General features: G+C 35.2%; 1 protein-coding gene across 8 annotated transcripts in view; it reads left to right on the forward strand.

The window, feature by feature from the left end:
* Positions 1–24588, forward strand: part of CNKSR2 (connector enhancer of kinase suppressor of Ras 2) — a 280333-nt gene that overhangs the window by 212756 nt on the left and 42989 nt on the right. For all 8 annotated transcript variants that reach the window (XM_004063901.4, XM_019019643.4, XM_004063902.4 and 5 more), the window contains 7 exons: positions 3750–3798; positions 4200–4372; positions 8147–8220; positions 8497–8568; positions 14405–14472; positions 19814–19914; positions 22117–22663. In XM_004063901.4, coding sequence (XP_004063949.1) covers positions 3750–3798; positions 4200–4372; positions 8147–8220; positions 8497–8568; positions 14405–14472; positions 19814–19914; positions 22117–22663 — 1084 coding nt within the window. The remainder of the gene's footprint in view (positions 1–3749; positions 3799–4199; positions 4373–8146; positions 8221–8496; positions 8569–14404; positions 14473–19813; positions 19915–22116; positions 22664–24588) is intronic.

Raw genomic sequence — 24588 nt, forward strand, 5'->3', positions numbered from 1 at the left:
AAATTGGAAGACAGTAAAATGAACTCCCCTAAAAGGCATCGCAGAAATATGAAAGGATACAGAACATGAAGGACACATGGAAGATAAATTGAGAGGTACCAACATATGTCTAGAGTTTTAAAAAGGGGCTAGTAAAGAAGACCATTTGAAGAGATTTTCAGAATTAAATAACACTTTCAATACAACACAAAAAATGCCAAATAGAGTGAATTAGATAAATTGTAACCTAGACACATAATAGTGAAAACTGCAGAATATTAGGGATAAAGAGAAAAATATTTTAGAAGCTACAGAGAAACTAAAGACAGATTAAAACAAGCAAATGACAGTGTAACTACAGATGGCTTAAGAGAAGAAAAATAGATGCAAAAAGAAAATAAAGTAATACATTCAAATTGCTGAGGCCCAACTCAGAATTCTATACCCAGCCAAACTATTATTCAAGAGGAAACGATTTTCAAACATTAAAACTAGGAGAGTTTGCCACTCACAGACTGCTGTGAAAGAACTTCTAAAGAATATACTTACTTGAGCATAAACTTGGAAGAAGGGTAATCTGAAGCTAATATGAAATATACATGAATGAGATATATTATGAATTTTTACCTCATGAGAAATACACTTATCATGAATGCAAAGATTCTAGGCCTCTTTCATTTTTCAGTTAGTTGTTGTAGCACCTTATATGATCAGCTGTGTTATGAATTATGGTCATATGTCTGTTTTTAATGTCTTGCTCTTATTAAATTTGCATAATCTTAAAACTGGAAAAAATGTACCAATTAAATTTCTGTCACTGACGATGAATAATTCCATCAGTTCTGCTAGAAAAGATGATACAGGATGATAAATTTGCACCTCAGGGGTGCTTACTAACACTGTAGCTGATGACATAAGGAAAACCCTTTCTGGAGATTATTCATGTCCATTATTTATGAATAATGAACAGTTTCTAATATAAGTTTGTAAGGGATCTTTTTGAATGTGAGGCTCTTTTGGATGTCCCCAAGACCACCTACATGTTCAGTGATTTGCTAGAAGAACTCATAGGACTCAACATATAGTTGAACTCACAGCTAGGATTTATTAACAGTGAAACAGCAGGAACCTACAGACAGATCAGTAAGGAAAAAAGACACCTGTGGAATCTAGAAAAATCTATGTGCAGGCTTCCTGTGCTCTCTCCCTCCCATGATAGGTCACACAGAGCATACTCTCCTCCCAGCAGCTAAAATTCAATCACATGTGTGCAGTGTTTCTGTCCAGGGAAGCCCGTTAGAGATTCAGTACCCAAGGATATTGAATTGGGCATGTAGACATCCTCTGCCTGGCAACTACCAAAATTCCAGACTTCTAGAAGGCAAGTGAATAATCAGTGCCCCATGTGGGCAAAAGAATCTTATCATTTAGGGAAGCTTCTTATCAGTATAGGGAACTGTTTACCAGCCAAGTTCCTAGATGCCAACCGAGGGCAAATACTGCAAGTAGGCCTTTCTAAGATGGCAACCTCAGGCCTGCTACAGTAACTCTTTTCTGCACAGAGACCTAACTGTATAGTTTTAATAGATTTTCCCATTACTTCCAAAAGCATATAATACAATTAACTTTTTCATTTAGAAAATGTCAAGTCAATTGGAAAAATAATAAAATCTCTCTTAAGAGAACTTTATTTTAATATTTATAATATCTTTAAAAGACGTCTAAGGCTTTGCTTCTTTGAATTATGGATAAATCTGTATTTAATGTCTTGGGGTTTTCAGGTTTCCAGTGCACTGATTGTACTCTGCAGTCATGATCATTATGGAAATATATTTATAGGAAAAGAAAAGATAATCTTGTTAAAAAGAAAACCTGGAGAGTGTAAAATATGTTTCATGTAGATTTTTAGAGTAGACATTCAGGTTCTACGGAATAGCATGCAAAAAGCATAGAAGGTACATTATATAACCCAGTTCTTTCAAGCTGTCTGTAATCTATGTAGCTTTCTAAAAACAAACCACCTCCATCTTTGTCATTTTTCAAAATAATGAGCTGTAAAACTATAATGATTACTTGCAGAAATACAAAGGGAAAAAAAACCCCAATCAGTAATTTTACCATGAAACAATGTAGGGAAAATAACTCTCTGTAAATTAGCTATACTTAAGCACACTAGCCTGAGTTATTATTTGAGTTATTATTTTGCAGCAAAGTGCATTCAAGAAAATCAACACAGCATAATGGGTTTTATCTTTTATGCTTTCTCTCAAAATTTGTGAATTTCTATAACCATGCATGCTGCAAAGTTTGATATGTGTGTGTGTGTGTGTACACACACACACACATATACCACATACATACATATTTATATTGCTTTAACACTTAGGTGATTATTTCTGGAAAGCTTTGTATGTCAGCAAATTATCTGACCCTTATCTTTAGGACTGATACACATCCGTAGTACTATGTTCATTAGACTTATATAAATCATATACAGAACAAAAATTATTATATAAGTAGAATGTTATTTAATGAGCAATGATACTAAATAATAAAGTATCACAAAACATGAATTTATTGTGAAAAAAGACCAGCAAATTTTATATAAGCAAAATCCAGTTGCCCCTTATAGATATATCTTCGTAAGGAAAAAGAAGAATCTGTAACCTGATTTTCATTTTGAAGGAATATCTGTGAATTAAAAGCACACATGCTATCTCTGTTCCCTTTTAGCTGGCTGATCATGTGAATGTAATGAATCTTATTATACCAGTGAACAATATGGCTTAGTAGACTAACTGGAGCCAGTGATGTGTAGTCATTAATTGAAAGTTAGACCAATCAATATAGTTGTGGGTTTTTCTCTAGACATATCAAGCTCTTCAGGTACTTAGCATGGAGTGAACAGACAGGTAGGTTTAACTGGGATGGATGTTTCGCTTGGCAAGTATGATGCAGAGAGCATGGTCAAGGGAACGATTATAATGGTATCCCATGGAAACTAAGAGGAAAGAAAGAAATACAGGCACAAGAGGGTAGTTAGGTCAGTGAACTGGATGCCTCAATGAAGTTTTTTTTTTAAGTGATGACATGAAGGTATTAGACTATGTAAACCATATGAATTAGATACAGTGGCTGGTGTGTGCTTTAGATATCAAACATATGATTATGGGGGTAGGTAGCTGAGGAGTGGGGAAGTAAATGTTATTAGAACTGAGGAACCAGGGTGCTGACATCATCTACATGAAGATTAGTCACCAATAATAGTGACAGAAGTAGGCATGAGAAAAAAATATTGTTCCAAGTGCTGAAATATGTAGGGACTAAGGAAGTAGGAGATCAGTAGGTGATGGTGGCTTATGTAATAGAATGAACTTCATGTGAACAAAGGATAGTCATATTTTCCTGCTTACTTCGTTAGATTTTGTGAGACTCAAATGAGATACTGTCTGGCAAAGCACAATATACCCCTGAAAAGGTACAAAGTAGTGTGTATGTGTAAAAGCCTTTAGTTTTACCAAATGCTTTGTGCCCTGATTTCTCTGCCTACAAAATACGGGTAAATATAATATCCTTTCCTGCTTCACAGGAGATTAGAAAGTTAAGTGACATGATGTATATGAATTTGTTTTGAGGCTTTGTGGGGAAAAAGTTCTTCCCCTAACAGTGTTTAGAGTCGTCATTTAGCTCTTGAGAGTTCTGTGTAGCGTGCTGGTCCTCTGGATCACACCCTGAGTATCAGATAACATTCTTTTTATCTTCGATTTCAGACATTTCAGCAGTCCTCACTGCAGCACAAATCAAAGAAGAAAAACAAAGGTAAGAAAAGGAAATGAAACCTTTACCTGCTTATTTTGCTCTTTGATAATCCCCAGCACACTTCATCCATGCCCTCTTTCTTGCCTGAGCCCAGTGTGGTTTAGAAGAGCACAACCCCCTTGTGCGAAAGCTGCCAGCTTCTTCTTCAGTGCAATTATAATACAAGGTACCTTTTACAACAAATGATCTCAATAAGTTTTGAGAGTGGTGTTACATATTTCTGATTAAGATGTGTGTCACTTATGTGAGGGAAAATATTAAAGATTTTTATATTTTTCTAGTCTAATACAATATAAAAATTTTTAAGATTTTCAAGAACTCATACTTCTTTTTGGTATCTATAGATTAATCCTCTACTTTCATACCTTTGACAAAATTGAAAGAGCATTTCCACCCTTTAGGTCCTATAGCAGGCAAGAGCAAAAGACGAATTTCTTGCAAAGATCTTGGCCGTGGTGACTGTGAAGGCTGGCTTTGGAAAAAGAAAGATGCGAAGAGTTATTTTTCACAGAAATGGAAGAAATATTGGTTTGTCCTAAAGGATGCATCCCTTTATTGGTATATTAATGAGGAGGTAAGATAAAGCACATTTTGTTTTCTCATCCATTCTCTATCTTTAATCAAAAGAATCATTTTGAGACTTATATTTTAAAATCGTATAATCACCTTAAGGCCAATTCAGTAGACTTCTGCTAGGTATTTTTCAGTCCACCCTCTTAAAATGATTGCATGTTGGGGTTCTAGAAAGATAGATGTCTCAATTATGCTAATGTAGCAACATATCTGAAACACAGATAAAGTGTAGTAAAATTCTGTATATCTAAATAAAAATGCGAAGCTAATCTAAGCAGTAGCTTAACTAAAAGGATTATATGTGGAAATTTGACATTAATTTTTAAATGTCTTGCTTTTGTTCAAAATTTTACACTTTTTTCTGTTTTTTTTTCTTTTTAGAAGTGGGGAAGGGGAAGCCCTTTACTAATTTAAGTAAACTAATACCACCTGAATTTATTTCCATTTTTCTTTAAAAATGATCTAGTAGACTAGTTTTGAAAATCTGCAAGTATTCATTTCACTTGGCCCAGTGGGGGGGTATATATATAATACATTTAAATTATTCTTATGATTTTCTGGGGGGTTTTAGTATAACAGATTTATATCCAGAGGAGTCATATCAAAACTTATTACGTATCTTGACAGATATGCCAAAAACATTTGTTGATATTCCCTTTATTCTGCATTTGCTTTTATTCCTTTGCTATAGCCATCTACTAGTTCACTTTATTAGTTTTTTAAAACAATGATTTCTGCTATTACCTTATTTTATAAAAAATGTACATGGCTTGATGTAGTGTGCTGGGTGAATAGTCCAATACTGTTATGTTAAGACATTCATCAGTTTGCGTTTGAGTATTGTTGAAATATAATTTAACAACATTATTATGCCTACGATTACAACACATAATATCTAGACAATTTTATGTTCCCTAGACAGGTTATACTGTAGTGTTACGTTGTGTTTAAGAGTAGACTCAGAAATCATACCACCTGAGTTACTGTGCCATAGTTTCTTCATCTGCAAAATGAGAGTAATAATAATGCTTATCACTGGACTATCATATGGATGAAATGAATCAATGCCTGGCACATACTGAGTGTTCAATAAACATATGGTAGGCTGGGCCCAGTGGCTCACACCTGTAATGACAGCACTTTGGGAGGTTGAGGCGGGAGGATCACTTGAGCTCAGGAGCTTGAAACCAGCCTGGGTAACATAGTGAGACCCTGTCTCTACAAAAAATTAAAAAATTAGCCAAGCGTGGTGGTGCACGTCTGTAGTCCCAGCTACTTGGGAGGCTGAGGCAGGAGGATTGCTTGAGCCAGGGAGGTTGAGGCTGCAGTGAGCCATGATTGCACCACTGCACTCAGAGCAAGACCCTGTCTGAAAAAAATATGTGTGCTATTGGTAACATTTTTCAAAGGGACCTCTCATTTTATTTGTAAAATCTTGAATTAATATTTTTCTATTTAATGTAAATGTCTATATCACCTATATAAAAATATTTGGTTGTTTTCTGTACTTTTGACATTTTTGTGGCAAATCACACAATTACCTAAAATATCCTCTGCTTCGCTAAGTGTGTCTTATTTTAAGTGTAGGAAACAAGCCATAATTTTACCTACAGTTTCATTTAATAGATATATATTAAATACTTTTTATATGCCAATCAAGTATTATCAAGATATAGTATCTCTGTGTTTCTCTTTATTGTAAGGTCACTTGCAGGTTTGTCTGCCACATACTAGATTATATCCTGTCTTTCAAAGTTTAAGTGATGAAAAACTGTGGCACCTTTTTTTTGAACTAAGTTTCATTCAGCAAGTTATTGTTACTGTTAGCCTTGTGAGAGATGAGTGAAGAATTCTACAGTATACATTGCAAGAAATACCTTTAGTATGATAATATTTTTAGGAGAAATGTAAAAATCCCTCATCACATCATTATGGGGAGATAATAACTACCTCAAAATATTTTAAATTGTTCAAAATTTTAAATGTTTACATTATGAATGTCAAGGGTAAAATAACATAGAAATTAAAGTTGGGAAAAGGATTTAAAAATACTGTCTTGTCCTTACTCCAAGATTGGAAGAAAAAATATTCAAATATTGAAAAAGTTTAATACTACTCTTTTTCATAACACATATTCAGTCACTATCAGTAGCATCAGATTTTTGTTTTGCGTGGAAGCTTAGCAGTGAAAGCAGTCATACAAATATACAATCTAAAAGAATCGAGAACTCTTTTTTTCCTCTGTGATAGTGGATGGGAGTATAATCTCACTTGAACTTGATATATAAGGAGCTATGGATATAGCACAGATCAGATGAAAGTTAGAGATAGTAAAACTCAGAGGAGCTTGATCATGAGCAGAACAAGGGATACAATGATTAAAGCAGTTAGCAAAAGATAGTTTTAGCTTAGTTGGGATAACTCGTATCTAACATAATATTTTGGATTATTCTTCTATCTTGTTTTTCCATCCAGCATTAGAGAGAGCAGGATTTTATGGATTTTATTCCATTTTCCAGGTGAAAAATGACCTTTATATATATAGCACATACCCAAGCCAGATATTTGAAAGTCAAATTGACCTATTTCATTTGTAAACTCTTGAATGCACAGAATAATTGTTATAAGATGCTGATGAGCTTGCAGAGAAGACAAGAATACTTATATATTGTTGGTGAGAGTATAAATTAGTTCAGCCATTGTGGAAAGCAGTGTGGCAGTTCCTCAAAGAGCTAAAAGCAGAACTACCATTCCACCCAGCAGTCCCATTACAGGGTATATACCCAGAGGAATATAAATCTTTCTACCATAAAGACACATGCACATGAATGTTCATTGCAGCACTATTCGTGATAGCAAAGACATGAATCGACCTAAATGCATATCACTGACAGATTGGGTAAAGAAAATGTGGTACATATACACCATGGAATACTATGCAGCCATAAAAAGAATGAGATTATGTCTTTTGCAGGAACGTGGATGGAGCTGGAGGCTATTATCCTTTGCAAATAAATGCAGGAGCAGAAAACCAAATACCACGTGTTCTCACTCATGTGTCAGAACTGAATAATGAGAACTCATGCACACAAAGAAGGGAACAACAGACACTGGGGCCTACTTGAGTAGGGTGGATGGGAGGAGGGAGAGGAGCAGAAAGAATAACTATTGGGTACCAGGATTAGTGCCTGGGTGATGAAATAATATGTACAAAAAACCCCTGTGACACGCATTTACCTGTATAACAAACCTTCACGTGTACCCCTGAACCTAAAATAAAAGTTAAAAATAATTAAAGATCATTGTTGTATAATTAGAGAAAATCAAATTTGATAAGAGATTTGTTGGAGGAAAATTGAATCAGTGAACATCCCTATATTTTACATCTGAACATTAAGAAAATAGAAAATTGTGAATTACAAAAGTGGACTACATTTATTTTATATGTTATAAAAGTGTATATATGTTCTGACCAGAAAATTAGTTATAAAACACATTCCACTTTGAGAATTAAAGAATTTTCCATTCTCATTTTAATATGAAAAAGACTTTTTAAAAGTTCTATACTTTAATTTGTAGTATTCTAAGTGTTCAAAATATATCTTCAATTTATGGAGTACAACAGGTAAGCATTGAATTCTTATCTCTAAAATGTCAAATTTAAGGAATTAAAGGAACGGATTTATTAGTACAGATATCTAAGCCATAGTTACAGAGTATCATTACCTTCACACCTTTGTATATAATAAACTAACCAAGAGTCTTGGCTCTTCAGGATGAAAAAGCAGAAGGATTCATTAGCCTGCCTGAATTTAAAATTGATAGAGCCAGTGAATGCCGCAAAAAATAGTAAGTTGATTTTATTTGGGAAGAGGGAACGATAGTTTTTTTTTTTAATTTCCAGCTTTTAAATTATAGGTTGCTCATTTAATGCTTTCACATTGAGGTAATAAGAAAGCAGTTTTGTGGGCAGAAAATTGAACTTTTTACTGATTTCTGTCACCATGATAGAAGCATTATATATGTGAACTCGGGTTAGATGTTGAGGTAATTTTGCCCGTCAGAATTATTTGGTTCAAACTTATTTCCCAATTTGTAATAAATGTACTTTGTTTCCTTTTGCAGTGCATTCAAAGCCTGTCATCCTAAAATCAAAAGCTTTTATTTTGCTGCTGAACATCTTGATGATATGAACAGGTAAAGTATTTCAGAGTATGTAGAAGGTCAGTGAGGCCTAGAATTCTAAATTTTCTACAGTAATTCTTAGAGAATAATGTCACTGAAGTTTCTAGATCAATCAGTTTAAAATAAAATAGACCCAGAATAGCTCCATGCAGCCATATCTAATTTTAAAGAACATCATTTAAAAAGTCAAAATAAATTCGTTAAATATTTTTGTCAAGTTTACCAAGACCATATACAGACCCAAAAAATCTACCACCAAAAAAAAGGGATTTTTTAAGTTCATTTCAATAATATGTCTTAAAATTGACTCCCAGATGGGGGGAAAAAGAGATGTCTACCAAAAAATTGGACTTTTTGAAGTACTGAGTATTTTTGACAGAATATTCATCTCAATATCAGGCCTAAGAAAAATTAGTATTTCTTTCTGTCACTTTTCATCTTTCACCTGACAGGACCACAACCAGCAAATCAGATAGCTCAGTGGTTACTTGGTGGCTCAGGGAAAACTTATATGTACATTTTTTTTCTTTTCTCATCACCTATCACATTCTGCTTCATGTTAATACTTTGGCTTTTATGAATTTTGTGCTTTCTTCCTTTCTCTTTCCTTTCCCCTCTTCCTTTTCTAGAATTATAGAAATTGAGTTTAAGATTCAAAATTTTCCTCCTTTCTATAACTTACTAGCCAGTACATATTACAAATATAACTTGCCTACAGTTAGGGAGAGGCAGCATAGCATCATGGTCAGGAGCATGGACTTTGCAACCAGACTCTCTAAATCCCAGCTCTACCACTTACTAGCTGTACAGCCTTGGACAAAGAACATGACCTCTTCATTCCAAGATAGTATTGTCCAATCTATACAAGAGGTGGGTGGGGATAATAACCAGCCCAATCTCAGCTCTACACTGATTAGCTGTGAAACCTTGGGCAAGAAACTGAACCTCTCTATGCTGAGGTATTGGCCCTTTAATAAAGTGAAAATAATAATGACCCCTATCAGTAAGACTTTTATAAGGAGTAAATAAGCATACATAAAGGACTTAGAACAGTGCCTGCTAAATTATAAGTGCTATATAAATGTTTACTATTAATATATATTCTTTTTATATACATTGGGTTCTTACTCCATCTACCTTTCTCTAAAACAATTGAACCCAGGCATTTTTAAGCACAAAACTGTATAGCTGCATAAATTTACTTGAACATACTAAATGAACACTTAATGTCCTTTTATAAATAATCTTGTTCTTTGACATTTGGGAATACAAACATGTTTTTTTTTTCAAAGCAAGGATATGAATACAAGGAAATGGCAAAGAAAGATGGTGTTGAGAGCACTTGATTAAAACTTTTATTACTAATAAAGGAATTGAGCCTTTCGTATAGTCTCCATAATCTTCTCTTAATTCATATAACTTATCATTCTTGAAATTTCACACCAAGCTATAAAATTTAAATAGTTTTTTCTCCTTGTTCTCAAAATGAAAATATTTATTCACATTCACATGGAGAAGGAGAGGTGTGATACTCCATTTTATGTTTTAATTATTTTATAATTCCACTGTTCTAGTACTTACTATCCATTTTACCATATGTTAAGCTCAATACCCTTGGGATAAATACGAAGAATTTTCATCATGACCACGCTGAAATTAAGTGGCATACATGAGCATATCGTATCTTACAAGATGGATGCACTAGAATCCAGCCAACTCCAAGAATTAATACAATGTAATCATTCACGATACATGCTAATTGGGATCTTTTTAAGCTTAGAAGTTGCCTCTTTCAAAGTGCATTTTATGAACTATAAAATCCTTCTTGGCCCTCATTACCCACCCCAAGTTAGCAGTAGCTTCAAAAGGATGCTGATGTCACTGCTCTTTCCTAATATTTTGTGGCTGTATCTGGTTCGGGATATCGCAGAAACTAAACCAAATTTGTGTGGTTCATTTTGTTGGTTTTCTAAGCAATAGGTCAAAGAAAAAAAGTGAAACATTAAAAAGGCCGTCTCCACATTATACATTTAAAAGTGCTGTTTTATGTAAAGCCTGCCATGGCGCACTACAACTTTAAGAATTTAATTGTCCCAAAATACTGAATTTTATTTTAATTTAATTAAAATGGATTTTTATTGTTTTGCTTTGAATTTTGCTTTCTAAAAAATAACCCTATTCCTAATGTCTACTTTCAATGGGAAGATTTTTAATTACTTGTTAATAGAACGGGGAAAGAGTCAGTGCTAAAAATATTCACAGAGGATTAATGATGGGGAGGAACACCCACCTACAGCTTTGTCAAGTCACCTGACTGTTACATAACAGCAAGATGATCTGGGTGTTGGTTTGTTCTATATGTAATCTTTTAAAAGCATGTATCTAAGTCTTCAAGAGATTATATATTTATAAAAATTATTATAATTATATAATGTATGTGATTATTTCATAATTTTTTAATATCATACCTACTTCTTATGAAAATACACCATGTTTCAGAGAAATATATTTTTCTGTTCCTCATTTAAAAAAAACAAATGTAATTCTGGTGGTGACAGGACCTAGTAATTGGTGTTAAAAAGTTATCCTTACATTTAATTTTCTTCTGTAAAATCATACACGTATATATATATATACACAACAAATATTTATATATGTGTATACATACACATACACATAGAATATTAAAATATCACCTTCTATTTTGAGAAGCAGTAAGTTTGATTGTGAGGTAATTTGCAAAAACACTTTTAGGCACGCCACTACTGTTCATCTGTTTCATCAGAAATAAGCACTGAAACATTAAAAACTGATTTTTTTCTTGTCTGTGTAAAATCTGTGGGGATAAAATAAAACCTCATAGTACTCAAGTATTCTGAAGACTTACTTACTGAATTTGTTTGGCCTATATATTCCTTACCATGTCAGTACACATGTTCTTGTAATTGTGATGACTCACCAATTCCTATTTGGTAATTATTATTTATACATTTCTCCCATGGTTCTTTCTCTTATTTCCCTCCAAACACATTATTCTTTGTCAGTTGTGAATATCTCCTTTGAATGTTTGCTATAGGTTCAATATCACCTTACCTGTATTTTCCTATTTTAAAGCATTGGTGATATGGTAAGGTACTGACTGAATTTAGACCTACTATTAAATATCTTCCTCATAAATATATTGAATAGATTCTAAATTCAATATTGTATCTCTGATCATCTTACCTAAAATAGCCTTCCCTCATCCGCAGCATCTTTGGCATTCTAATTTTCTAACTTGCTTGCTTGTCTGTTTTTAAATAGCATTTGCTACTATTTCACATATGTTTATTTGTATCCCTGTTTAGTGTTTATCTCCCTCACTAAGATATGGAAATCATGAAGGCAGGCACTTTGTTTTATCTCTGTATCCAGGTACCTGGCACATATAGATAGCTGTTAATAAATATTGCTTGAATCAGTTGATGCATATGTGTCTGCTTTCATAATAACCTAAAATATCAAATTATAACTGTAACAAGTAAATCAGTAAGTATCTTCTAGTTTAATCCTAAAGGATAAGTTTATCCAAGATGGCACCAACAATTGTGTTGTATTTAGCCCCTTGTGGCTCTACACAGTGGCCTGAGTATATCCACACACTTTCTAAACAATTTTTCTTCAATTAACAAAATTTTTCTTCTTAAGAATAGTTTAAACTTTCAATTGTCTTGTGAAACTTAGTAAATCTAGAGTTAATTGAAGGCAGAAATTACATCTTATTTATTTCTGTATCCCTAAAACATAGCTTATTGTTCAGCACATAGCAGACACTTAATAAATGCTGTTGAAGTGAAAAATTGAGCAAGCCCCTTTTTAGTTTCCTAATTTATTTCTTAAGGACCTCATTGTTCTTTACATTTCTGATAAGATGAAATTTCAGTGTTTTTTTGTTTTGTTGTGTGTGTGTGTGTGTGTGATGGAGTCTCGCTCTCTCACCCAGGCTGGAGTGCAATGGCACGATGTCAGCTCACTGCAACCTCCGCCTCCCAATTTCAAACAATTCTCCTGCCTCAGCCTCCCGAGTAGCTGGGATTACAGGTGCCTACCACCACACCCGGCTAATTTTTTGTATTTAGTAGAGACTGGGTTTCACCGTGTTGGTGAGGCTGGTTTCGAACTCCTGACCTCAGGTGATCCGCCCACGTCGGCCTCCCGAAGTGCTGGGATTATAGGCGTGAGCCACCATGCCTAGCCTTCAGTGATATTTTTTTAAAGTAGTAAATATAAGGCACTGGATTAAAATTCAATGATAAATTTTTCTTTAGTGGTATTATCATCATTTTCACCAAAAAGCACCAGGCCAGTCTTTCCCAAGAGTGGTAAGATATGCCTTGTAATACAAATTTAACCCCTTTTTCACTGCAAATCAACTTAGACTAAATTTTAACTTTGAACTTTTACTAATGATTAGAGTCATTTTTAAAACATTGTCATGAAGTTTACTTCTTGATTTATAGTTTATAATTTTCTGGATGTGTGTGTGTGTGTCTATATATATACCATGCTACTGAATTCATTTGATAATCTTTACTTTATTCCAGTTCTACTCCGGTCTTTTCTTCACTTCCCAAATGTACCTGAGGTGATAATTACATTGTAGGTTTTGCTAAAATAAAGTTAGGTTTTAATTGACCTATTCTTACAATTAAAGCTTAAATTTCCATAGATGCGATTTTTGTCTATTAGAGACAGGACTTTCCTCACTTTTCAAGATATTCTAAGTATCTGATGCACAGTTAACACCATTTGGCATAAATGATGAAATATGAGTCACTTCAAAGAATGTGATCTTCCACTTGACAGGGAAGATAAAGGTCTTAGGAGAAAAAGTTCTCAAACACAATTTTTTCTTAAAAATATATCTAGATTAGATTATTCCACAACTTAATGACATTAACCATACTAGTGATTCTGGACATATTCAAGCTAGCTTGAAATGTAGGTTTTTCTTCAATTTCTGATTTGGGAAAGTATATGGATTATGGCTCAGGATTGACCAAAGGGAAATTTGCATGTTGTTTAAAGACTTGTGATTAGATAATCTGATAGTGTAAATAGTTGAAATAATGAACATAAGGAGAGCCCTGGTGGGACAGAAGAAAGAAAGTAAAACTGTGCTTTGCTTTAGGCAGTCCCTACATTGGCAATAGCAGCACTACAGAAAGAGCAAAGAACTGAGATTTATTTTTAACTTACAATTGCTCATGAAAATACATGTTCAAGATCTAAACAGATGTTAAAATTGTATAAGTTCATTGTGTCTTTGGAAAACCCCATACCCTTGTATTTAGAGACAAGTGTCCGAAGTACTCCCAAGATGTGTTTCCTGTTAGATTGTTAAATAAGCTTAATCAAAATTATGATTTCATAATAAAACTATTATTTTGACAGACAAGGTCCATAACTTTTTTCCCTCATCAGAATAAATTGAACCTGATACTGTTTAAATATCTCTAAAGGAGCATTTGCTCTGAAGAAACAGAACAGCAGGAATATTTGGAGTACTTCTACATTTGGAACAATAGAATTAATACGGCTTTGGTCATCTCCAAACCCTTTATGTTACAGATATTAACAGTTTTGCCCAAGACTTTTCTATTGAAGTAGCATCTTTGGTATGGGAGCAATTTGTACTATAGCAAATTGTATCTCATTAAAGATTCTATGTATCAATATTAGCAAAGAACACATCTTATATGTAGGATTATTCCGTATATTCTTAGACATTTTAAAATAAATGTTTCTAGGAAGTAAAATATAAGAAATTAGGTTACAATGTTATTGATTTTAATATTTGTTTTTTCAGGTGGCTTAACAGAATTAATATGCTGACTGCAGGATATGCAGAAAGAGAGAGGATTAAGCAGGAACAAGGTAAAGGAATACTTTTTTTAAATAATTATGTTATACTTTTTTCCTGCAGTTATCCTATGCAGAAATTCATTGCTATCACTTGAGAGAAAACACATGTCAATTTTTGGTTATTTCTCTTCTAGGCACTTAAGTGAGGTTTAACAACTTATATAGATAGGGACTGAACGCTCAGATTTTTGGAGCAGCTAGTGTGGAGTTCTCTCCTATTTGTTACCCCCTCCTCCCATCTCTTTCCTGTGAAGAAACAAAATCTTAAAAATGGAAAAAGTCTATAATAGGTCTTATGATTGAACCAAGTCCAGATCCTTAGCAGTGAGCAATTTTTACTATTTAGCAGTTTTTTAGACATTTAAGTGGCCTTTAATGCAGAGAAATGAGATGATCTTTTCTTTCTTAAATTTTCTCATTTGGTAATGTTCTTCAGCTCTGTTACTATGTGACTCTGTGATCTTATGGAATTTGCCTTGGTATTGACCTCAGATTTATGAAACACAGTGTTATGGTGCAGAATTGAAATCTTAAGAACAAAAGCTGTGGTCATCGTTCTTAGGTGGCTTCACATTTCCCAAAGGGTGTTTGTTGTACATCCCTTGGAAACGTAAATAGGTTTTTGAAATTATCTGTTAAAAGAATCCACAGACTGACATACTTATAAACACAAACCTATTCGTAGTTGTGTCTTCAGTGGGCATAGCCAGTTTATTGATGTGGAGATTCTAAAAGCCTTCTGTTTTCCTTTTAGACTTAGAGTAAAATCTCAGCCAGGTTTTGTGTTTTCTTTTTGTTTTTTGTTTTTTTTTTTTTGTTTTTTTTTTTTTAAATAACGTCTCACTCCAGTGCCCAGGCTGAAGTGCAGTGGTGTGATCTTGATCTTGGCTCACTGCAGCCTTGACCTCCCAGGCTCAACGATCCTCCCACCTCAGCCTCCTGAGTAGCTGGGACCACAGGCACACACCACCACAACTGGCTAATTTTTGTTTTTGTTTTTGCTTGTTGTTTTTTGTAGAGACGGAATTTTGCCATGTTGCCCATGCTGGTCCCAAACCCCCGGGCTCAAGCGATTCGCCGATCTCCCAAAGTGCTGGGATTACAGGCATGAGCCATCGTTCCTGGCCTTCAGCCAACTCTTTTTTAAAAAACACCTGAAAACTAAAGTTTTTAAAGATCTGAAGAAGACAGCCAGATCCCAAAACCAGTATGTCAGCAAATGTTTAGGCACAGATTAGTAAATTTTTTCTGTAAAGAACCTAATAATATTTTGGGCTTTGCAGGCCATATAGTAGAGACTATATGTTGCATAGGCCTAAATTTATGGTAAGAGTACTGAAAAAAAATTAGTCTTCCTTTTCAGATTTCTTTAAAAGGAATAAAACAGTTCTCTAAAAGTGTTTATAGATTTTTTTCTGATTTGTTAAAGACAAGAATTAGAAGTGTGGGCAATGTACTGATAGGAAAATGAATCTCTGACTCAATTTGCATAAATATAAGGGAGCTTGGTTCTTAGGCTTAACTTCTGTATTTTATTACTTGGCGTTACTACGAACCTGAGCTTCATCTTGATTTTAGTGAACTTCCTTTGTACTTGGTATTATATAGCCAAATTTTATTATGGATGAAATAACTGGTAAGTTATATAGTTATATTGGACATGCAGGTTCCAAAAAGTATTTAGTCTGTGGATTCGTGATGTATTGGTCTATCATGTAAGTAGAAAATCATAGGCAGAAGCTAGTAGTTACAATTTAATGCAACAAGAATCTTGCTAATGCAATACAACCAGAATCTCTGAAATAATTTTGATTTCCACATAGAATGCATGTTCCTCGGTCACTTTATCATAGGTCAGAAACATATTAGACTTCTTACCTCCTGAATGATTAGGTTGCATGGTATTCCATGTAGAAAACTACTAGATGCACGTATCTACTTCACACTTCTGTAGAGTTATTTGAGTAGAGTTATATCTTCTGAGTACCATTCTAAGTAATGAAGATAAGCTTAATACAAAATATAGCTCTTTGAGGACTGGGAATGTTTCTCCACAATGGAGGGACATAGCTGCCAGATACTGTTTCCATCTAAATAGCCAGTACAGCTTAGAAGTGACTCTTTCATTGACTTAAATAAAAATTTAGTGAATTGCTGTCTTTGATTACAGAAGTATAAAAGATGTGGGGTTCTCTTTCAACATCCATTGTTGTACTTAGAGAAAACAGAGTTACACTTAATTCAGCTGCCAAGATAGCAATTTGGCTAGTTGTCTACTGATCATTTTTGTATTTTTTCCAGCTTCAAGACAGACATTCATGACATTATTTTCAGTCACACATAAGGTCTTTTTAAAGCCTTAATCACACACAAAAATGAATGAAATATATTGTATTTCTTCGACAGTTCTAAATGAAAAAGTTTTTTTTTTCAAATTATCCTTTTGTGTCAACATGAGAAAATAAAGTAGAAGTTTTCCTCTTCTAGTGTTGGCACTGCTTTTTCATGATTGCTTATAAAATTGCGTATCATTGAAAGAGACATTAAAAGTATCCATTTAATTTGTGCTATATAGACAGCTAAGAAAAATAAATTAATTTGCCATTAGAATAAAAATCAGACTGGTTTTCGTCCTCTAAGCAACAGTGTGTCTCTAATTTTCCACGCAAACCCAAAAGAGCCTAACTAAAATTTCTATGTAGCCTCTTCTCTGTCATTGCTCTCTCAAAGACACACAGCTTAGTGTAAGAAAAAAAATTAATTTGCAAAGTAGTATTTCAGCCTTTTCTTAGGCAACCCAAGAAAACTTTGGATTGATGATGCTTTTGGGAATTGAACAATGAGAACACTTGGACAGTGGAAGGGGAACATCACACACTGGAGCCTGCTGTGGAGTGGGGGGAGGGGGAAGGGATAGCATTAGGAGATATACCTAATGTAAATGACGAGTTAATGGGTGCAGCACACCAACATGGCACATGTATACATATGTAACAAACTTGCACGTTGTGCACATGTACCCTAGAACTTAAAGTATAATAAAAAATACATATATATAAAACAAGAATTCCATCAAATAGTGGGACTAAAATTCTTCCTAATTTAACTGGAAGGAAAAAGTAGAGAAGGAGCCTTCCAAAATCTGTCACTTGTAGTGACAGCTATGGAACCCTTGATAAAATCATGATCATCTCCTTAGTGTGCTAATAAGGACCACTTGAGGTATTAACGCCTTGAAGGCATCAGTGCAGACATCAAGGAGATACTCTGCACAGGTGCCACAGTTCCTGGAAATAGTGGGAAGAATGCTGGCAGGGTGATCTTTCCTTGGCAGGGGCGGGTTTGCTTATTCCATTTACCTACAGGGTGATTTCCCAGTAGTATTTCAAGCTCTCACAAAACTACCAAACCCAGGCCCCAGGACTCCAGATTTTACTTTTCATTGCTGGGCCTTGCTACAAGAAAAACTTTATGTCTAAGAAGAAGAACACCAGGCATTTATTTCTTATGTGATCTAGGTCACACTGTCCTGTCATGCTACTACAAATAACACCCAAGAAGATAAGCAGTTCTAATATTTATTGAGTGCTATCAAGATGCAAGGCACTTGAATATGTTACCTTATTTAGTTCCCGCACACACACAACTCTGAAAGGTGGTTATTATTAGACCCCTTTTACAGATAACAAAACAGACTCAGAGAGGCTAAATAACCACCACAAGAGCACCAAGATGGGAAGTGGTCTAGCTAAGATTCGAACCTACACCTGTCTGACTATATAGTTAATGTGTTTTTCCACCAGCATTTGCTGTGTCCGTTTCTGGGCAACTGTGCCAATTCATATTTGAGGGGAAACTTGGTATACTGGCTGTCACTGGCATGAACCAATGGAAAAAAACAGATATCAAATTAAGATTAACTAGTCTTTGCTTATCTTTTACTCAAAGGGAATAATTAAAGCAGCAATAGAATTTTCAGAGTCTTTGTATTTTGAGGCCAGAATATAATTGAGAATGTATTTTATTTCCAACTTCCATTGCTGAAGAATTTATGTTCACAATAGCCGGAGGTACATAGCAGGAGGAGATAGGGGGATAAAATGTTCATCAATATACACATCAAACTCTCCTACTATACTTTACAAAAGAGTCCCAGCAGCTTAGTCTCCAGAGCTTTAGGGTAAGGCAGTTTCTTAGTTCAAATCCCAGATCTATTACTTTCTATTTGGTATATAGTAATTTCTTAATGTATGTTAGCTGTAATTATCATTAATATTAATCAGCACTGCAGGGAAACCATATACAAATATTACAATATGGGAATTCGTGGGTGGAGAGGGGTTCCTGTAAATATACGTGCCATGATTGTTCACCTAAATGTGAATATTAGTTAAGCCTTATGATTGTTCTTTTGTGATTTAAATTTTCATAAGAATAAGGAGACTTTTGTTTTCATATGTTTTTTCTTATCATCTGAAATTGATGGATAATACTTAAGGTTTTTTCTTGTAAATCATATAAAGAATAAAACCAGCAGTTACAGGGTGGTTGGAATATTACTGGAACAGATTCCGATTATTAGCCCTTTTGCTGCATTTGACTTACTCTAGTAATTTGAACTTCTCTCTCAGAGTTCTTTCCCCTCCCTCTTGCCTGAGGTCTGCCAAGTCACTTTGTCTAGCTGCTTACATTTGCTACCCTTTTAAGTAGTTCTGGAAGTTTGGAACTTGCAGCCCACATCAGCAGATTTGCCCTTTTGCATTTGGCAAGAATCAGAATTTGCCATGTGTTTCCAAGGAGAGGTGGGAGTACGGTGTTATAGAGATTCATGTCAGCATGAGTCTGGAAACAGTGATTGTTAGATAATCAGTGAACTGAAGCCAGAGAAGAGAATTGAGAGCATTATTTTTAGAGTTGTTTATATCTGTAGAGATCTACAGCAATGTATGTATTGCTTTTCTTTGAATATCTTTAGGATAAAATGATATACCTTTAAGAGGCATCATGTGATGTCATTCATTAATTGAAGCTTCAGAATAATTGGATCTGAAATCTGAGGTACCCTAAACCTGACTGAGCTCATGCAGTACGTTTTTTTTAACTCTCTAAAATTATGGCTGCATGTAACTGCTTGCTTTAAAAGGATGTTAGAATTAGGTGATTGTACACTTACTTTCTCCTCAAAACTCAACTGAAAATAAAAGTTGGTAGGCCAAGGGTAAGGTAGTACTGGGGAACATGATGTTGGAACAGAATTTAAATTTCCTTTTTTTAAATGATAGTTTATGTTCGTGAAAATATGACTAGAAACATTTAGTAGAATGTTGACGTATCCACGTCTGTGAATTTTCAGATTACTGGAGTGAGAGTGACAAGGAAGAAGCAGATACTCCATCAACACCAAAACAAGATAGCCCTCCACCCCCATATGATACATACCCACGACCTCCCTCGGTAAGTTAGCAACAAGAACATTACTTATCACCAGATTCTTTGACCTGAAACATCCTTTTGTATGTTAAAAACATATGTAGTAGATTGCATATCAAATTTAAGGTTTCTCAGCGGAAAAGAAAACTGGGAGTCTAAAATCAGTAAGCAAATTTTTTTAAGTATACAAAGAATATTTAAGCAGGAAAAACAGTCATTACAGATTCCAGGCAGAATAAATATGTCATCACTTTTATTAACAAAATATACTGTTTGTATTAAGGTAGCCTTCGTGGAGATAATCAACAACAACAAAAAAGTTTTCTTAGAAAAAGGTATATAAAATGACCTTATCTATTCCACACTAATAAAGTGTATTCCTATGTCCTTTAGAATGAACTCATAAAAATTAATATTATGTCTATATTGAAGATATTTTTGCATGTAGCTTTTTCAGCAGCCATGGGACCTGGTTTAATGTATATGTTTGTGTGGTGTGTCAGACAAATCTCTGTAAACTACTCTGTGTATAGACTGTACTTTGATCTTTTAATAGGGTAAACAGCTGGTTTACTTGGGACTGTCCCACTTTATGGCCCTTTCCCATCAGAATTACCAAGAGTGTCTCAGTAATGTTCCAGTTTAGACAATAATATTCCATGGTCAGGCCGGGCATGGTAGCTCACGCGTCTAATCCCAGCACTTTGGGAGGCCAAGGTGGGCAGATCACTTGAGGTCAGGAGTTCGAGAGCAGCCTGGCCAACATGGCGAAACCCCGTCTCTACTAAAAATACAAAAATTAGCCAGGCATGGTGGTGGGCACCTGTAATCCCAGCTACTCGGGAGGCTGAGGCACAAGAATCGCTTGAACTTGGGAGGTGGAGGTTGCAGTGATCCAAGATCACACCACTGCACTCCAGCCTGGGCGACAGAGTGAGACTGTGTCTCAAAATAATAATAATAATAATAATAATAATAATATATTCCATGGTCACTTTGCCATAAGAAACAATTCTGCCTATCTTGGGACTAAGTCTTCCACATAGGAAATAGAAGCTGGATTTAGGTGACAACAATAGCTAACCTAATTCCATCTCCGTATTACTCCAGGGGGATAATTCATATTTTCTCTCTTTTTCTAAAACGTCAGGATCTGGATAATTTCTTTAAAATATCTATAAAAGAGGAAGAATAGGAAACAGCATCTTCACTGAACAGCTACTTAAACATGGCAATTTGTGAATTTCAAGAAGAAAACTATTCATATTATTATTAACATGTGGGAAGGTAACTGACTGCCCGCAGAGGATGCCAAGTAACTTCTCCTCCTTTACCAGGAGGAGTGGTATGCAGCTTCACCTCAGTCCGGTGTGTCCTGGCTGCCACCTCAGCCCTGTTTGTGATGATCACATTTAACAAATCAGGTTCGACCTGGGCCAGTGTGTTTGTTAGTCCCCAGAGCTAGAGTAAGGCTTGTGGCAGTAGAGATGCCTGCAACTATTTTACAGTGTTCACTTGATGCCAGTCCTTTTTCTGGTTATGTTTTGTGCTATAACATATAGTCCCAAACTTTAAATTCCAGGGATAAAAATTTTCCATTTTTCTTTTATATTTGTGTGCCCTGCAGTATCTATGCTCAAGGCTAATGGTAATCCCTAGCAATGTATAGTCTCATCCTGCCTAACATTTTTAACCCCGTAGAAAGTAAGACCATCAGACAGCTTTTCTCTGGCACCCATAGGAGCAGACATTCTCCTATGAAGAAAAGGAAGGGTTCTTTCTGTTTATAGGCAGCCTATCCTCATATCCAAAAGACTCTCTCCTAGTCCCCAAGCCCAAGCTACATGAGATCAGGAATATGAATCCAGGGACAATCCTTCTTCAGGATCTCAAAATGTATAGTTTTTAAACTGAAATTTTTGTAGTTGCTGAATTTTCTTATGTAAGCACTAACTCTTATACTTGCATTGTTGTAAAATTTTGCATTAATATGTCAGATTTTTCATGAGACCTTGGTATAGCCGCATTCCAATACATCCATGTCTCTGTCTCTTAAAATGTAAGCTGGGGCCTAACTTTGAGATGTCTGCAAACTTGCCTAGTCATTAACATGACTACGTAAGAGTTCATCTACTTAAATATTACCTGGTAGAAACCGAATGTGTTCCTTGGAATAGAAGTGGTCTGTTATTTTGGCACAGACTAATCAGGGGCTCCTTTCTACAGATGAGTTGCGCCAGTCCTTATGTGGAAGCAAAACATAGCCGACTTTCCTCCACGGAGACTTCTCAGTCTCAGTCTTCTCATGAAGAGTTTCGCCAGGAAGTAACTGGGAGCAGTGCAGTGTCTCCCATTCGCAAGACAGCCAGTCAACGCCGCTCCTGGCAGGATTTAATTGAGACGCCACTGACAAGTTCAGGCTTACACTATCTTCAGACTCTGCCCCTGGAGGATTCTGTCTTCTCTGACTCCGCGGCCATCTCCCCAGAGCACAGGCGGCAGTCTACCCTGCCAACTCAGAAATGCCACCTGCAGGATCACTATGGGCCGTACCCCTTAGCTGAGAGTGAGAGGATGCAAGTGCTAAATGGAAATGGGGGCAAGCCTCGAAGTTTTACTCTGCCTCGAGATAGCGGGTTCAACCATTGCTGTCTGAATGCTCCAGTTAGTGCCTGTGACCCACAGGATGACGTGCAACCCCCAGAGGTGGAGGAAGAGGAGGAGGAGGAGGAGGAGGAAGGGGAGGCAGCAGGGGAAAACATAGGAGAAAAAAGTAAGTATGTTTCTGGAGATTCTTAGCCTGTGTACACAAAGTCCTAACCTTTTCAAGCTTCTTATTTGAAGAAAATAGAACCTTGCTTCCCTTTTTTCTTAAAATAATAGTACTGCTATATAGTAAGTTAGGTCTCCCTTGGTGACCTACTTTCAGAACTTCAGTAACTTGGGAAAACATGATGAGTAATGAAGCTTATAATCTCAAGATACCCACAGCTGGAGCAAATAATTTTTTTCTCCAACTAGCCATTTGCCTTTTAAGGTTAATGGTGTTTTTGTTTTCTTCCTTCTCTTATCCACTTTATTCTCACTTGCATGCACCATCTCACTGGCCCACAGTGGTTGCCCCCTGAGTTGGGTTAAGAAACTATAAATGTTTCAAGCAGGTTGTTAGCAGAGCCTTGGTTGAATAACTGAGTATACACACACACCCACTCACATCTATACATATACATATTTATCTTCCCTTTTTATTGTCAGAAGATTTAAAGGAAAAATCCAAAAGATAGTTTTTCCAAGGAGAGATTTCACATAGCATTTCTTTCAACTCCAAATAGCTGAATTTGTTTCTAGAAACCAATTTTCCAAAAGCATCCATCTAATTTCTTGGTATGTATGTTGATCGTAAAGCTCAATTTATGTGAATCAACTCTTATGAGAAAAGTCAATGAAGTAATCCTCTGCCTTGTTGACATTAAGAATATCTTTACTAGTTATTAAGTTCTTTATTCAACATGCCATACCAAGCCTCTGTTTATTACTAACATGACACATCAGTCCAGAAACCCAGGCTGGTTTAAGGGAAAGGCTGTAACTCAGTTATTTTAGTAAGAAAGAAAATCTAGGTTTGGCTATAAGTCCTGAACATAAAATGCACAAAACAAAATATATAGAAGAAATAGTATAAAACTGTTCACATCTCTTTATTCAAAATGCAGTCTGGGCCAATTAGTGCAGATAACTTCAGCAAATGGTGATGAAATCACAGTTACTTGTTTGGTACCCCTAGGGCAATAGACTTCTCTTTTTAAAAAGATGAAAGCAGAGTGTAGCCTTCAGCCCATTTTACAAATATATGGGACTTTGATTACAGAATATATTAGTGTAAGTTCTTCATCACAAATGGAAAAATATCTCAAAGTTCACAGATTACCAACAGGTCAAGAGCCCCATGTCAGTGTCAAGCTTGGCTCATTTAAAATGATAGTCTCTTTGGAAATGACTGACAAGAAAATACAGTGGACCTCCCTTTATGGTATGGATCTTCATTGCATTATTTAATATTATCTCATCTACCAACAAAATATAAGAATTGCTTGTAATAAAATTCATATGCTGTGGCAGTTTCCATGTGAAGTATATTTTAGCCATAATCTCCATGAGAAACATTATAAAAGGTACGTTGTTAGTACAGGAAAAGTAATTACCATTCATTACTTGCCAAGCCCTTTCAACATTCACATCTATCAGAGTTTATGGAAGACTCTTATGGAAGAAATATTTAGGAGCCATGTTAGTCCTCTGCAGGAATTCTGGCAAGCATAATAATAATGTTTAATATTCTAAAGATTACTAAAATTAATAAATTGTCTTCTAAAATTTAAAGATGAGTTAGAAACTTCATTTCAACTGTCATTCAGGTACTACACAACTGCTGTGACTAAGTTTGTGAGGTTTATTCTTTTACAAACATTGGAGAAAACACTTTATCTCAGCCATTTCAAGATAAATTGTGTTGAAATCAGTCACAGCCCTCTGAAATAGAGAATTCTGTTCAGAAAACATTTCATCATTCCTACAGGTTAAGTCACTAATGTTGTCTTGTTTTGAATAAGCTAGGCACTTAACAGTTCATCCTGGTCATTGAATAAGGGAAGAGTAGAAAGAAGCAAGCGTGTCCTAAGACATGAAGGGAAAATATGG

Source organism: Gorilla gorilla, chromosome X (genome assembly GCF_029281585.2).
Source record: "Gorilla gorilla gorilla isolate KB3781 chromosome X, NHGRI_mGorGor1-v2.1_pri, whole genome shotgun sequence".
Classification (NCBI taxonomy): Eukaryota; Metazoa; Chordata; class Mammalia; order Primates; family Hominidae; genus Gorilla; species Gorilla gorilla.